Raw genomic sequence first — 14,959 nt, forward strand, 5'->3', positions numbered from 1 at the left:
TCCGCTCTCCTTCTCTCCATCTGCTCTCCTTCTCTCCATCCTCTCTCCTTCTCTCATCCTCTCTCCATCCTCTCTCCTTCTCTCAATCCTCTCTCCTTCTCTCCATCCTCTCTCCCTCTCTCCATCCACTCTCCCTCTCCATCCACTCTCCTTCTCTCCATCCTCTCTCCTTCTCTCCATCCTCTCTCCATCTTCTCTCCTTCATCCTCTCTCCTTCTCTCCATACTCTCTCCATCCTCTCCTCCTTCTCTCCATCCTCTCTCCTTCTCTCCATCCTCTCTCCATCCTCTCCTCCTTCTCTCCATCCTCTCTCCTTCTCTCCATCCTCTCTCCTTCTCTCCATCCTCTCTCCTCCTCTCTCCTTCTCTCATCCTTTCTCCTTCCCTCCATCCTCTCTCCTTCTCTCCATCCTCTCTCCTTCTCTCCATCCTCTCTCCTTCTCTCCATCCTCTCTCCTTCTCTCCATCCGCTCTCCTTCTCTCCATCTGCTCTCCTTCTCTCCATCCGCTCTCCTTCTCTCCATCCTCTCTCCTTCTCTCCATCCTCTCTCCTTCTCTCCATCCGCTCTCCTTCTCTCCATCCTCTCTCCTTCTCTCCATCCTCTCTCCATCCTCTCTCCATCCGCTCTCCTTGTCTCCATCCTCTCTCCTTCTCTCCATCTGCTCTCCTTCTCTCCATCCTCTCTCCTTCTCTCCATCCGCTCTCCTTGTCTCCATCCTCTCTCCTTCTCTCCATCCGCTCTCCTTCTTTCCATCCTCTCTCCATCCGCTCTCCTTCTCTCCATCCTCTCTCCATCCGCTCTCCTTCACTCCATCCTCTCTTTTCTCTCCATCCTCTCTCCTTCTCTCATCCTCTCTCCTTCCATCTCTTCTCTCCATCTCTCTCCATCCCTTCTCTCCATCCTCTCTCCTTCTCTCTCCTTCTCTCCATCCTCTCTCCATCCCTCTCCTTCTCTCCCATCTCTCCTTCTCTCCATCGCTCTCTCTTTCTTCTATCTCTTCATCCTCTCTGCCTCTCTCCATTCTCTCTCTCCTCTTTTTTCATCCTCTCTCCATCAAGCTTCTTCTCTCATCTCTCTCTCCTTCTCTCCATCCATGTCTCTCCATCCTCTCTCCTTCTCTCCATCCTCTCTCCTTCTCTCCATCCTCTCTCCTTCTCTCCATCCTCTCTCCATCTCTCAATCCTCTCTCCTTCTCTCCATCCTCTCCTCCTTCTCTCCATCCTCTCCTCCTTCTCTCCATCCTCTCCTCCCTCTCTCCTCCTTCTCTCCATCCTCTCCTCCCTCTCTCCTCTTCTTCATCGCTCCCCTCTCTCTCCCTTCCTCCATACCTCCTCTTGTCCCCCTCTCTCCATCTCTCCTTCCTCCATACCTCTCTCATATGCTCCCCCTCTCTCTTCCTTCCTCCATACTCCTCATACGCTCCCTCTCTCCCACTCTCTCCATCCTTCCTCCATACCTCCTCATCGCTCCCCCCTCTCTCCCTCCCTTCCTCCATTCCTCCTCATACGCTCCCCCTCTCTCTCTCTCCTTCCTCCATACCTCCTCCCTCCCCTCTCTCTCTCCTTCCTCCATACCTTCTCGCTCCCCCTCTCTCTCGCCCTTCCTCCATACTCTTCATACGTCCTCTCTCTCTCCTTCCTCCATACCTCCTCCTCGCTCCCCCTCTCTCCTTCCTCCATACTCCTCCTCACGCTCCCCCTCTCTCTCTCCCTTCCTCCATACCTCCTCATACACTCCCCCTCTCTCTCCCTTCCTCCATACCTCCTCATCTTGGCCCTCTCTCTCCGTCCTTCCATACCTCCTCATCGCTCCCCCTTTCTCTCTCTCCTTCCTCCATACCTCTCTTCGCTCCCCCTTTCTCTCTCCCTTCCTCCATACCTCCTCATACGCGCCCCCTCTCTCTCCCTTCCTCCATACCTCCTCATAGTCCCCCTCTCTCTCCCTTCCTCCATACCTCTGATACGCACCCCTCTCTCTCTCCCTTCCTCCATACCCTCCTAATACGCTCCCCCTCTCTCTCTCTCCCTTCCTCATACTCTCTCCTCGCTCCCCTTGCTCTCTCCCTTCCTCCATACCTACCCTCATCCGATCCCCCCTCTCTCTCTCCTTCCTCCATACCTACCTCACACGCTCCCCCTCTCTCTCTCTCCTTCCTCCTTTATGTTCTTCCTCCTCCATACGCCCCCCTCTCTCCTCCTTCCCTCCATACCTCCTCCCTCGCTCCCCTCTCTCTCTCCTTCCTCCATACCTCCTCCTTACGCTCCCCCTCTCTCTCTCCCTTCATCCATACCTCCTCCACTACTGCTCCCCACTCTCTCTCTCCCGTCCTCCATACCTCCTCCTACGCTCACCCCTCTCTCTCTCTCTCCTTCCTCCATACCTCCTCATATGCTCCCCCTCTCTCTCCTTCCTCCATATCTCCTCACTCTCGCTCCCCTCTCTCTCTCTCCTTCCTCCATACCTCCTCATATGCTCCCCTCTCTCTCTCTCTCCTTCCTCCACACGTCCTCCTTAACTCCCCTCTCTCTCTCCTTCCGCCATACCCCTCCTCCTTACACTCTCCCTCTCTCTCCCCTTCCTACATACCTCCTCATATGCTCCCCATCCTCTCTCTCTCTCCTTCCTCCCAACCTCCTCATACGCTCCTCTCCTACTCTTTCTCCCCTTCTTCTCCATACCTCCTCATCGCTCCCCCCTCTCTCTCTCACCCTTCCTCCATACCTCCTCTTCCCACTCCCTCCCTCTCCCTCTTCACTCCACACTACCTCCTCACATCGCTCCCCCTTCTCTCTCTCCCATCCTCCATACCTCTCCTCCATATGCTCCACCCCTCTCTCTCTCTCTTTCCTTCCTCCATACCTCCTCATACGCCCCCCCTCTCTCTCTCTCCCCCCTTCCTCCATACCTCCTCCATACACACTCCCCTATCTCTCTCGCTTTACTCCATACCACCCAGTCCCCCCTCTCTCTCCCCTTCCCTCCATTACCTCCTCTATGCTCCCCCCTCCCTCTCTCTCTCTCTCTCCCCCTTCCTCCATACCTCCTCCCACACTCTCCCCTTTCTCTCTCCCCCTTCTCCGCCTCCTCGCTCCCCACTCTCCCTCTCTCTCCTCCTTCCTCCATTATATATCATCGATCCCCCTCTCTCCCTCCTTCCTCATTTTCCTCCTCTCTACATCCCTCTCTCTCTCTCTCACTTCCTCCATACCTCCTCCTACACTCCCCCTCTCTCTCTCCTTCCTCCATACCTTCTCATACGCTCCCCCTCTCTCTCTCCCTTCCTCCCATACCTCTTCATACGCATCCCCCTCTCTCTCTCCTTCCTCCATATTATACCTCCTCCGCGCATCCCCCTCTCTCTCCTTCCTCCATACCTCCTCATACGCTCCCCTCTCTCTCTCTCCCTTCCTCCTTCACCTCCTCCTTACACTCCCCCTCTCTCTCTCCTTCCTCCATAACCTCCTCATTACGCTGCGCCCCCTCTCTCTCTCCGTCCTCCAATACCTCCTCACTCGCTCCCCCTTTCTCTCTCTCCTTCCTCCATACCTCCTCTCGCTCCCACACTTTCTCTCTCCTTCCTCCATCCTTCTCCTCCTCGCCCCCCCCCCCTCTCTCCCTTCCTCCATACCTCCTCATTCTATGCTCCCCCCTCTCTCTCTCCTTCTCCATACCCTCCTGATCGCAACCCCCTCTCTCTCTCCTTCCTCCTTACCTCCTAATCGCTCCCCCTCTCTCTCTCTCCCTTCCTCCATACCGCCTCATCGCTCCCCCTTGCTCTCTCCCTTCCTCCATACCTCCTCCTCCCTGCCCCCCTCTCTCTCTCCTTCCTCCATACCTCTCTCTAGTCCCTCTCTCTCTCCCTTCCTCCATACCTCCTCTCGCCCCCCTCTCTCTCCTTCCTCCATACCTCCTCATACGCTCCCCCCTCTCTCTCCCTTCCTCCATACCTCCCTCATACACTCCCCCTCTCTCTATTCCTTCCTCCTTACCTCCTCATCGCTCCCCCCTCTCTCTCCGTCCCCATACTCATCACCCTCTCTCTCTCTCTCCTTCCCCATACCTCCTCTTATGCTCCCCCTCTCTCTCTCCCTTCCTCCATATCTCCTCCTCGCTCCCCCCTCTCTCTCTCTCCCTTCCTCCATACCTCCCTCACTTATGCTCCTCCCTCTCTCTCTCTCCCTTCCTCCATACGTCCTCACTTACCTCCCCCTCTCTCTCTCCTTCCTCCATACCTCCTCCTTACCTCCCCTCTCTCTCCCCCCTTCTCTACATACCTCCTTCATCGCTCCCACTCTCTCTCTCTCTCCCTTCCTCCATACCTCCTCATACGCTCCCTCCTCTCTTTCTCTCCCTTCCTCCATACCTCCTCATACGCTCCCCCCTCTCTCTCTCTCACCCTTCCTCCATACCTCCTCATACACTCCCTCCCTCTCTCCCTCTTCCTCCATACCTCCTCATACGCTCCCCCTTCTCTCTCTCCCATCCTCCATACCTCCTCATATGCTCCACCCCTCTCTCTCTCTTTTTCCCTTCCTCCATACCTCCTCCTCGAACTACCCCCTCTCTCTCTCTCCCCCTTCCTCCATACCTCCTCATACACTCCCCCTGTCTCTCTCCCTTCCTCCATACCTCCTCATTCGCTCCCCCTCTCTCTCTCCCTTCCTCCATACCTCCTCACATGCTCCCCCTCTCTCTCTCTCTCTCTCTCTCTCCCCCTTCCTCCATACCTCCTCATACTCTCCCCCTTTCTCTCTCCCTTCCTCCATACCTCCTCACTCGGCTCCCCCATCTCTCTCTCTCTCTCTCTCTCTCCTTCCCTCCATACCTCCTCACACTCTCCCCTTTCTCTCTCTCCCTCCTCCTTACCTCCTCCTCGCATCCCCACTCTCTCTCTCTCTCCCCCCTTCCTTCATACTCCTCATACCCTTGCTCCCCCTGTCTCTCTCCCTTCCTCCATACCTCCTCCTTCGCCCCCCCTCTCTCTCTCCCTTCCTCCATACCTCCTGATACGCACCCCCTCTCTCTCTCCCTTCCTCCATACCTCCTAATACGCCCCCCCTCTCTCTCTCTCCCTTCCTCCATACCTCCTCATACGCTCCCTCTTGCTCTCTCCCTTCCTCCATTCCTCCTCATCGCTCCCCCTCTCTCTCTCTCTCCTTCCTCCATACCTCCTCCTCATCTCCCCCCTCTCTCTCCTTCCTCCCATACCCATCCTCTCCCGCCCCCCTCTCTCTCCCTTCCTCCACTTACCTCCTCAGCCGCTCCCCCTCCCTCTCTCTCCTTCCTCCATACCTCCTCATACACTCCCCCCTCTCTCTCTCCCTTCCTCCATACCTCCTCATACGCCCCCCCCTCTCTCTCTCCCGTCCTCCATACCTCCTCCTACGCTCACCCCTCTCTCTCTCTCTCCCTTCCTCCATACCTCCTCATACGCTCCCCCTCTCTCTCTCCCTTCCTCCATATCTCCTCATACGCTCCCCCCCTCTCTCTCTCCTTCCTCCATACCTCCTCATACGCTCCCCCTCTCTCTCTCTCTCTCTCTCCCTTCCTCCATACCTCCTCATACACTCCCCCCTCTCTCTCTCCCTTCCTCCATACCTCCTCATACACTCCCCCTCTCTCTCCCCCTTCCTACATACCTCCTCATACGCTCCCCACTCTCTCTCTCTCTCCCTTCCTCCATACATCTCATCGCTCCCTCCTATCTCTCTCTCCCTTCATCCATACCATCCTCATCGCACCCCCTCTCCTCTCTCACCCTTCCTCCATACCTCCTCACACACTCCCTCCCTCTGCTCCCTCTTCCTCCATACCTCCTCCTCGCTCCCCCCTTCTCTCTCTCCTCATCCTCCATACCTCCTCATATTCCCCCCTTCCTTCTCCTCATCCTCCTCCTCCATCCCCCTCTCTCTCTCTCTCTCCCTTCCTCCATTACTCCTCATGCACTCCCCTGTCTCTCTCCTTCCTCGTACCTCCTCGTTAATCCCCCTCTCTCTCCCCTTCATCCATACCTCCTCCTATGCTCCCCCTCTCTCTCTCTCTCTCTCTCCCCCTTCATCCATACCTCCTCATACTCTCCCCCTTTTATATCTCTCCTTCCTCCTTATACCTCCTCATACGCTCCCCCATCTCTCTCTCTCTCTCTCTCTCTCTCCACCTTCCTCCATACCCTCCTCATACTCTCCCCCTTTCTCTCTCCTTCCTCATACCTCCTCATCGATCACTCTCTCTCTCTCTCTCCTTCTCCATACCTCCCCATACGCTCCCCCTCTCTCTCTCTTCTCATCCCCCATGCCTCTCATACCTCCCCCTCTCTCTCCCTTCCTCCCATACCTCCTCATACGCTCCCCTCTCTCTCTCCCTTCCTCATATCTCATCATCGCTCCCCCTCTCTCTCCTTCCTCCATACCTCCTCCTCGCTCCCCCCTCTCTCTCCCTTCCTCCATACCTCCTCATACGCTCCCCCCTCTCTCTCTCCCTTCCTCCATACCTCCTCATACGCTCCCCCTCTCTCTCTCCCTTCCTCCATACCTCCTCATACGCTCCCCCTCTCTCTCTCTCTTCCTCCATATCTCGTCACTCAGCTCCCCCTCTCTCTCCTTCTCATACCTCCTCATACGTCCTCTCTATCTCCCTTCCTCCATATCTCGTCATCGCACCCTCTCTCTCCTTCCTCCATACCTCCTCTACGCCCCCTCTCTCTCTCCCTTCCTCCATACCTCCTCATTCCCCCTCTCTCTCTCCTTCCTCCATATCTCGTCATCGCTCCCCCCTCTCTCTCCCTTCTCCATACCTCCTCATCGCTCCATCTCTCTCCTTCTCCATATCCTCATCGCTCCTCTCTCTCCCTTCTCATATCTCGTCATACGTCCCCTCTCTCCCTTCCTCCATACCTCCTCATCGCTCCCCCTCTCTCTCTCCCTTCCTCCATACCTCCTCATCCTCTCTCTCTCCTGCCTCCATATCTGGGTCATCACGCCCCCTCTCTCTCCCTTCCTCCATGCACTCACGCTCCCTCTCTCTCTCCCTTCCTCCATATCTGTCACGCTCCCCCTCTCTCTCCTTCCTCCATACCTCTCATACGCTCTCTCTCTCCTTCCTCCATATCTCGTCATCACGCTCCCCCCTCTCTCTCTCTTCCTATACTCCCTCAACCTCCCCTCTCTCCCCCTCCATACCTCCTCATCGTCCCCCCTCTCTCTCTCCTTCCTCCATATCTCGTCATACGCTCCCCCCTCTCTCTCCCTTCCTCCATACCTCCTCATCGCCCCCTATCTCTCTCCCTTCCTCCATACCTCCTCATACGCTCCCCCTCTCTCTCCTTCCTCCATATCTGTCTCTCTCCCCCTCTCTCTCTCGCTTCCTCCCTATTACCTCCTCATACGCCCCTCTCTCGCTCCTTCCTCCATACCTCTCATAAGCTCCCCCTCTCTCTCTCCTTCCTCCATATCTCGTCACGCTCCCCCTCTCTCGCTCCTTTCCTCATACACCCCCCTCTCTCTCCTTCCTCCATATCTCGTCATACGCTCCCCCCCTCTCTCTCCTTCCTCCATACCTCTCTCATCACGCTCCCCCTCTCTCTCTCCTTCCTCCATATCTCGCATCGCTCCCCCTCTCTCTCCCTTCCTCCATACCTCCTCATACTCACCCTGTCCTCTCCCTTCTCTCTCCACCTCTCCTTTAGTTGTGACCCCGTCCCTCCAGTGATAGCTCTAACATCACATAGCTCTCAACACCATCGGCTCTGTTTACACCAGCGCTCCAAGGTCTCCAAGGTGACAGGAATACCGGCGTTCCAGGATCAGGTTGGTCCCAGACAGTGTGTGTATTCTGCCGGGTCGACCGGTGCGGGGCAGCACGGCAAGGGTGAGATTCCCATATCTCAAACACGTGCACAGGAACCATGCATACACACACACACACACACACACACACACACACACCACACACATACGCACACACACACACACACACACACGTTTGCTATACTCTGATTCCCATTCAAATCCTATTTTCCCTAACCGTTAAACCTAACCCTAATCTTAACCCTTAACCTTAACCCTAACCTTAACCCCTAACCATATTCCCAATCTTAAAGCTAACCCTAACCCTAATTCTAACCCTAAACGTAACCCCTAAGCCTAAAATAGCCTTTTTCCTTGTGGGGACCTGTGAAATGTCCCCAATTGTCAGAATGTTCCTTGTTTTACTATCGTTGTGAGGACTTCTGGTCCCTCTGCATGGTATAAATAGAGAATGCGTCTCTGAAAACCTCCAGCAGCAACGTGGCAGAGAGAAGGAACCAGCAGCAACGTGGCAGAGAGAAGGAACCAGCAGCAACGTGGCAGAGAGAAGGAACCAGCAGCAACGTGGCAGAGAGAAGGAACCAGCAGCAACGTGGCAGAGAGAAGGAACCAGGCATGTACAGAATGTTTTAATAAATAACAGCATCAACGACAACACAACAATGAAAGCTTGAATTCATGATGTATATATATATATACACACTTATTTTATATATATTCAAATTTGACTGTATAAACTATAAATATGACTTGCAGTCCTTATAAGTTAGAAGAACCAGGACTCTGACTGAGGTAGGGTGGGGGGAGGCGGTGAAGGGGGTGAGCCTGCTCGGGTATAGGAGGGTTAGGGTCAGGGGTCAGGGGGTGGGTGGGTGGGTGGGTGGGTGGGTGGGTGTGTGTGTGTGGGTGTATGTGTGTGTGTGTGTGTATGTGTATATGTGTGTGTGTGTGTGTGTGTGTATGTGTGTGTGTATGTGTGTGTGTGTGTGTGTGTGTGTGTGTGTGTGTGTGTGTGTGTGTGTGTTTGTGTAGGAGGCGGGATTCGGAGCTGTATTGGCAATAAAGTTCTAGTTGCTGATTCAAGATTGTGTGTGTGTGACCCACAAGCCGGACCCATACTCGACCCCGAGTGTTGGCCAATGATGGTGTGTGTACTGTATATGGGTCAGGGTTCATGGTCCATAGTCCCAGGGGTTGAAGGTCAGTGCCTCCAGGACTTGCGGCTGAGGACACACACACACGCTGCGTTGATGCGTATCAGCCTCCATGCCGTCTGCTCCTTGAACTTGGTGAGCGCGCGCACGTAGGTGTGTGTGTTGGTGCAGTAGGAGTTCCAGTGACGGCTGTCGATTCCGCGGCACCCTGCCTTGGCTCCTGCCTTGGCCCTGCCACCCCTAACTCCACCCCTAACTCCTCCCCCAGCCGCGCGGCAGGTGGTCTCGTAGAATAACTGTTTCTTCCGGACGTTGTCTATCTTCATTTCTGGTAGAACCTCCACCTCGTTGCCGTTGATGTCCGTGGCCTTGGTCAGGTTGCCCAACCACACGTTGATGCTGTCGCACACTGAGTATTCTCCCCTGTGCATGGGCTGCCCCCCCGCCCTCCTCCTCACCCTTACCCCCCCACCCATCACCCTCCCGACTTCCTCCTCTCCCTCCTCCTCCTCCTCCCTCGTCTCCCCCCCCAGGCCGTGGTGAGAGGGGGGTACGTCGCTGAAGACGACGCGCGGTGAGGAGTGATAGCGCCGCTTGCTGAACAGTTTGGGGTCCACCTCCGGGATGGAAGGTGTAGAGGGGGAGCCTGTTTCAGAGAATCCCAGGGAAGAGCTCCTGTCCTGGGGTAGAGAGGCTGGCCTGTGGGCCTGTCTGGTCCGGCTGGGTCTCTGCTGAGTCTCCTTGCCTGCTGCTGGCTGCTCCTGCTGAGGTGACACTGAGAGGCGGGCCACCCGCTGCTGTTCTGCTCTGCCATTGGCTGCTGTGTGGTGTTCTGCGCTGTGGTTGGCTGCCACAGGGCCCAGGGCCCCTCCCATGTTCAGTACAGCCTGGACGCCAATCAGCAGGAGCGCCAGCGGCAACGACCTCATGGGCACACGTCCTGTCAACAACAACAGCAACATCAACACACATCCTGTCAACAACAACAAAAACAACATACGTGCAGTCAATGACAACAACAACAACAACAACATCCTGCCATAGTCACATGGACCTCATGGGACCGTTACGGATACCCCATAGAGATAGAGATAACCCTTATTTGCATGGACACTGTCATTGAGGACAGTCAACTGGGTGGGACTTCCTATGGGTTAAAGAAGAATCAAACAATTCCATCCAGGTCATCAGGAAGGATCAGCCAAGGAACTCGTGAGCAAACATTCCGTAACTGCAGTAAATCACCAACCTTGGGTTTATACCTGTTCAGACTACATTTACATTTTAGTCGTTTAGCAGACGCTCTTATCCAGAGCGACTTACAGTTAGTGAGTGCATACATTTTTCATACTGGCCCCCCGTGGGAATCGAACCCACAACCTTGGCGTTGCAAGCGCCATGCTCTACCAACTGAGCTACAGGAGGCCTACAGGAGGGTCATCACCATCCAGGAGGCCTACAGGAGGGACATCACCATCCAGGAGGCCTACAGGAGGCCCATCACCCTCCAGGAGGCCTACAGGAGGGAATCACCATCCAGGTGGCCTACAGGAGGGACAACACCCTCCAGGAGGCCTACAGGAGGGAATCACCATCCAGGTGGCCTACAGGAGGGACAACACCCTCCAGGAGGCCTACAGGAGGGAATCACCATCCAGGTGGCCTACAGGAGGGACAACACCCTCCAGGAGGGACATCACCCTCCAGGAGGCAGTATGCACCCTTTCAGTTTGTTCACCTTTTAATAGAAGTAGTGGAAGAGAATGGACTACTTCAAAATGGAAATGGCCTTAATGGCGTTGCACATGCATCGTAATGGGATAGATACAAAAACGTGTCATCTAACAAAGTCTATGGATACCCTTAACATTTATGTGTGTGTGTGTGTGTGTGTGTGTGTGTGTGTGTGTTGACGTGTTTAACTATTCTTGTGGGGACCAGAAGTCCCAACTGGGGACATTTTGTTGGTCCCCACAAGGTGAAATGCTATTTCTATTTCTAGGGGGTTTAGTGTTAAGGTTCGAATTCTATTTTGTAAAGACTTACGCCATGTTAAGGTTCGAGATGGGGTTAGAATTAGGTTTAGAATTAGGTTTAGAATTAGGTTTAGAATTAGAATTAGGTTTAGAGTTAGAATTAGGTTTAGGGTTAGAATTAGGTTTAGGGTTAGGAGTTAGGTTTAGGGTTAGAATTAGGATTAGGGTTAGGTTTAGGGTTAGAATTAGGTTTAGGGTTAGAATTAGGTTTAGGGTTAGGAGTTAGGGTTAGAATTAGGTTTAGGGTTAGGAGCTAGTGTTAGAATTAGGTTTAGCGTTAGGAGTTAGGGTTAGTTTTAGGGTTAGGGTTAGGAGTTAGGGTTAGTTTTAGGGTCAGGGTTAAGGTTAGGTTTTTGGGTTAAGGTTAGGGTTAGGGTTAAGGTAAGAGTACAGGTTAGGGAAAATAGGATTTTGAACGGGACTGAATTGTGTGTCCCCATAAGGTTAGCTGGACAAGACTATGTGTCCCCATAAGGTTAGCTGGACAAGACTGTGTGTGTGTGTGTGTGTGTGCATGTGCATGTGCATGCGCGTACGTATGTGTGTGTGTGTATGTGTGTGTGCGTGCGTGCGTTGGACTGAAAGAAGAAATACAGGATGTATATTTGGTCCTCACGTTGCACTCTAAAGTTCACTCCCTAAAGCCTCCAACCCTTAACCCTCCAACCCTTAACCCTCCAACCCATAACCCTCCAACCCTTAACCCTCCAACCCATAACCCTCCAACCCTCCAACCCTCCAACCCTCCAACCCTCCAACCCTTAACCCTCCAACCCTTAACCCTCCAACCCTTAACCCTCCAACCCATAACCCTCCAACCCTCCAACCCTCCAACCCTTAACCCTCCAACCCATAACCCTCCAACCCTCCAACCCTCCAACCCTTAACCCTCCAACCCTTAACCCTCCAACCCTTAACCCTCCAACCCTTAACCCTCCAACCCTTAACCCTCCAACCCATAACCCTCCAACCCATAACCCTCCAACCCATAACCCTCCAACCCTCCAACCCTTAACCCTCCAACCCTTAACCCTCCAAACCTTAACCCTCCAACCCTTAACCCTCCAACCCTTAACCCTCCAACCCATAACCCTCCAACCCTTAACCCTCCAACCCATAACCCTCCAACCCATAACCCTCCAACCCTTAACCCTTAACCCTCCAACCCATAACCCTCCAACCCATAACCCTCCAACCCTCCAACCCTCCAACCCATAACCCTCCAACCCATAACCCTCCAACCCTCCAACCCTCCAACCCTCCAACCCTTAACCCTCCAACCCTTAACCTTCCAACCCTTAACCCTCCAACCCTTAACCCTCCAACCCATAACCCTCCAACCCATAACCCTCCAAACCTTAACCCTCCAACCCTTAACCCTCCAACCCTTAACCCTCCAACCCTTAACCCTTAACCCTCCAACCCTTAACCCTCCAACCCATAACCCATAACCCTCCAACCCTTAACCCTCCAACCCTCCAACCCTCCAACCCTTAACCCTCCAACCCCTTAACCCTCCAACCCTTAACCCTCCAACCCATAACCCTCCAATCCTTACCCCTCCAACCCTTAACCCTCCAACCCTTAACCCTCCAACCCTTAACCCTCCAACCCATAACCCTCCAACACTTAACCCTCCAACCCTTAACCCTCCAACCCTTAACCCTTAACCCTCCAACCCTTAACCCTCCAACCCATAACCCATAACCCTCCAACCCTTAACCCTCCAACCCTCCAACCCTCCAACCCTTAACCCTCCAACCCTTAACCCTCCAACCCTTAACCCTCCAACCCATAACCTCCAATCCTTACCCCTCCAACCCTTAACCCTCCAACCCTTAACCCTCCAACCCTTAACCCTCCAACCCATAACCCTCCAACCCTTAACCCTCCAACCCTTAACCCTCCAACCCTTAACCCTCCAACCCATAACCCTCCAACCCTTAACCCTCCAACCCTTAACCCTCCAACCCTTAACCCTTAACCCTCCAACCCTTAACCCTCCAACCCATAACCCATAACCCTCCAACCCTTAACCCTCCAACCCACAACCCTCCAACCCATAACCCTCCAACCCTCCAACCCTTAACCCTCCAACCCATAACCCTCCAACCCTCCAACCCTTAACCCTCCAACCCTTAACCCTCCAACCCTTAACCCTCCAACCCTTAACCCTCCAACCCATAACCCTCCAACCCATAACCCTCCAACCCTTAACCCTCCAACCCATAACCCTCCAACCCATAACCCTCCAACCCATAACCCTCCAACCCTTAACCCTCCAACCCATAACCCTCCAACCCATAACCCTCCAACCCATAACCCTCCAACCCTCCAACCCATAACCCTCCAACCCACAACCCTCCAACCCTTAACCCTCCAACCCATAACCCTCCAACCCATAACCCTCCAACCCTTAACCCTCCAACCCTTAACCCTCCAACCCTTAACCCTCCAACCCATAACCCTCCAATCCTTACCCCTCCAACCCTTAACCCTCCAACCCTTAACCCTCCAACCCTTAACCCTCCAACCCTCCAACCCTCCAACCCATAACCCTCCAACCCATAACCCTCCAACCCTCCAACCCTCCAACCCTTAACCCTCCAACCCTTAACCCTCCAACCCTCCAACCCTTAACCCTCCAACCCTTAACCCTCCAACCCTCCAACCCTTAACCCTCCAACCCTTAACCCTCCAACCCTCCAACCCTTAACCCTCCAACCCTTAACCCTCCAACCCTTAACCCTCCAACCCATAACCTCCAACCCATAACCCTCCAACCCTCCAACCCTTAACCCTCCAACCCTCCAACCCTCCAACCCATAACCCTCCAACCCTTAACCCTCCAACCCTTAACCCTCCAACCCATAACCCTCCAACCCTTAACCCTTAACCCTCCAACCGATAACCCTCCAACCCATAACCCTCCAACCCATAACCCTCCAACCCTCCAACCCTCCAACCCATAACCCTCCAACCCTCCAACCCTCCAACCCATAACCCTCCAACCCATAACCCTCCAACCCTCCAACCCTCCAACCCTTAACCCTCCAACCCTTAACCCTCCAACCCTTAACCCTCCAACCCTTAACCCTCCAACCCATAACCCTCCAACCCTTAACCCTCCAACCCTTAACCCTCCAACCCTTAACCCTTAACCCTCCAACCCTTAACCCTCCAACCCTTAACCCTTAACCCTCCAACCGATAACCCTCCAACCCATAACCCTCCAACCCTCCAACCCTCCAACCCATAACCCTCCAACCCATAACCCTCCAACCCTCCAACCCTTAACCCTCCAACCCTTAACCCTCCAACCCATAACCCTCCAACCCATAACCCTCCAACCCTTAACCCTCCAACCCTTAACCCTCCAACCCTTAACCCTCCAACCCTTTGTGCACTCCTGTGTGTGTGTTGGTTGTGTGTGTGTTTAGGCCTACCTGTGGAAGGTGTCCAGGTAAAGTGTTAGCTCTGTGAAGCCCTCTAAAGCCAGACTCCACTACAGACTCCCCTCACACCTGCCATCAGGACCACCCTGCACCAGCTCTCTCTCTCTGAAACACACAGTGAGATATCACACACATGTGCACACACGCACGCACGCACGCACAAACACACACACACACACACACACACACACACACACACACACAGACTGTTAATTACAGTTTTTGCCCATTGCTTACACACTAAAACCGAATGCTTTGACCAAAGCCTCAATACCTAAACTTATTGTAGAATACCTTGAACACAGTGTAACAATAGCTTAAACACAATGTCAACTTTGCACTTTGTTTGACTGTAAACTAGGTTCAGGACTGTTGCTGCCATCATGGACTGTAAGCTAGGTTCAGGACTGTTGCTGCCATCATGGACTGTAAGCTAGGTTCAGGACTGTTGCTGCCACCATGGACTGTAAACTAGGTTCAGGACTGTTGCTGCCATCATGGACTGTAA

General features: G+C 54.0%; 1 protein-coding gene across 1 annotated transcript; it reads right to left on the reverse strand.

The window, feature by feature from the left end:
• Positions 1 to 8,796: 8,796 nt before the first annotated feature.
• LOC121555826 (nerve growth factor-like) lies at positions 8,797 to 14,552 on the reverse strand. Its single transcript, XM_041869676.2, has 2 exons — positions 14,443 to 14,552; positions 8,797 to 9,900 (listed from the first exon to the last, which is right to left on the reverse strand). Exon 2 carries the CDS (start codon positions 9,887 to 9,889, stop codon positions 9,008 to 9,010), a length of 882 nt encoding a protein of 293 aa, XP_041725610.1. The 5' UTR covers positions 9,890 to 9,900; positions 14,443 to 14,552; the 3' UTR covers positions 8,797 to 9,007.
• Between the last annotated feature and the right edge of the window lie 407 nt (positions 14,553 to 14,959).

The sequence above is a fragment of the Coregonus clupeaformis genome, unplaced genomic scaffold (genome assembly GCF_020615455.1).
Source record: "Coregonus clupeaformis isolate EN_2021a unplaced genomic scaffold, ASM2061545v1 scaf0113, whole genome shotgun sequence".
Taxonomy (NCBI): Eukaryota; Metazoa; Chordata; class Actinopteri; order Salmoniformes; family Salmonidae; genus Coregonus; species Coregonus clupeaformis.

Coding starts and splice junctions, on each gene's coding strand:
- LOC121555826 (XM_041869676.2), bottom strand. CDS start 9,889: ATGAGGTCGTTGCCGCTGGCGCTCCTGCTGATTGGCGTCCAGGCTGTA.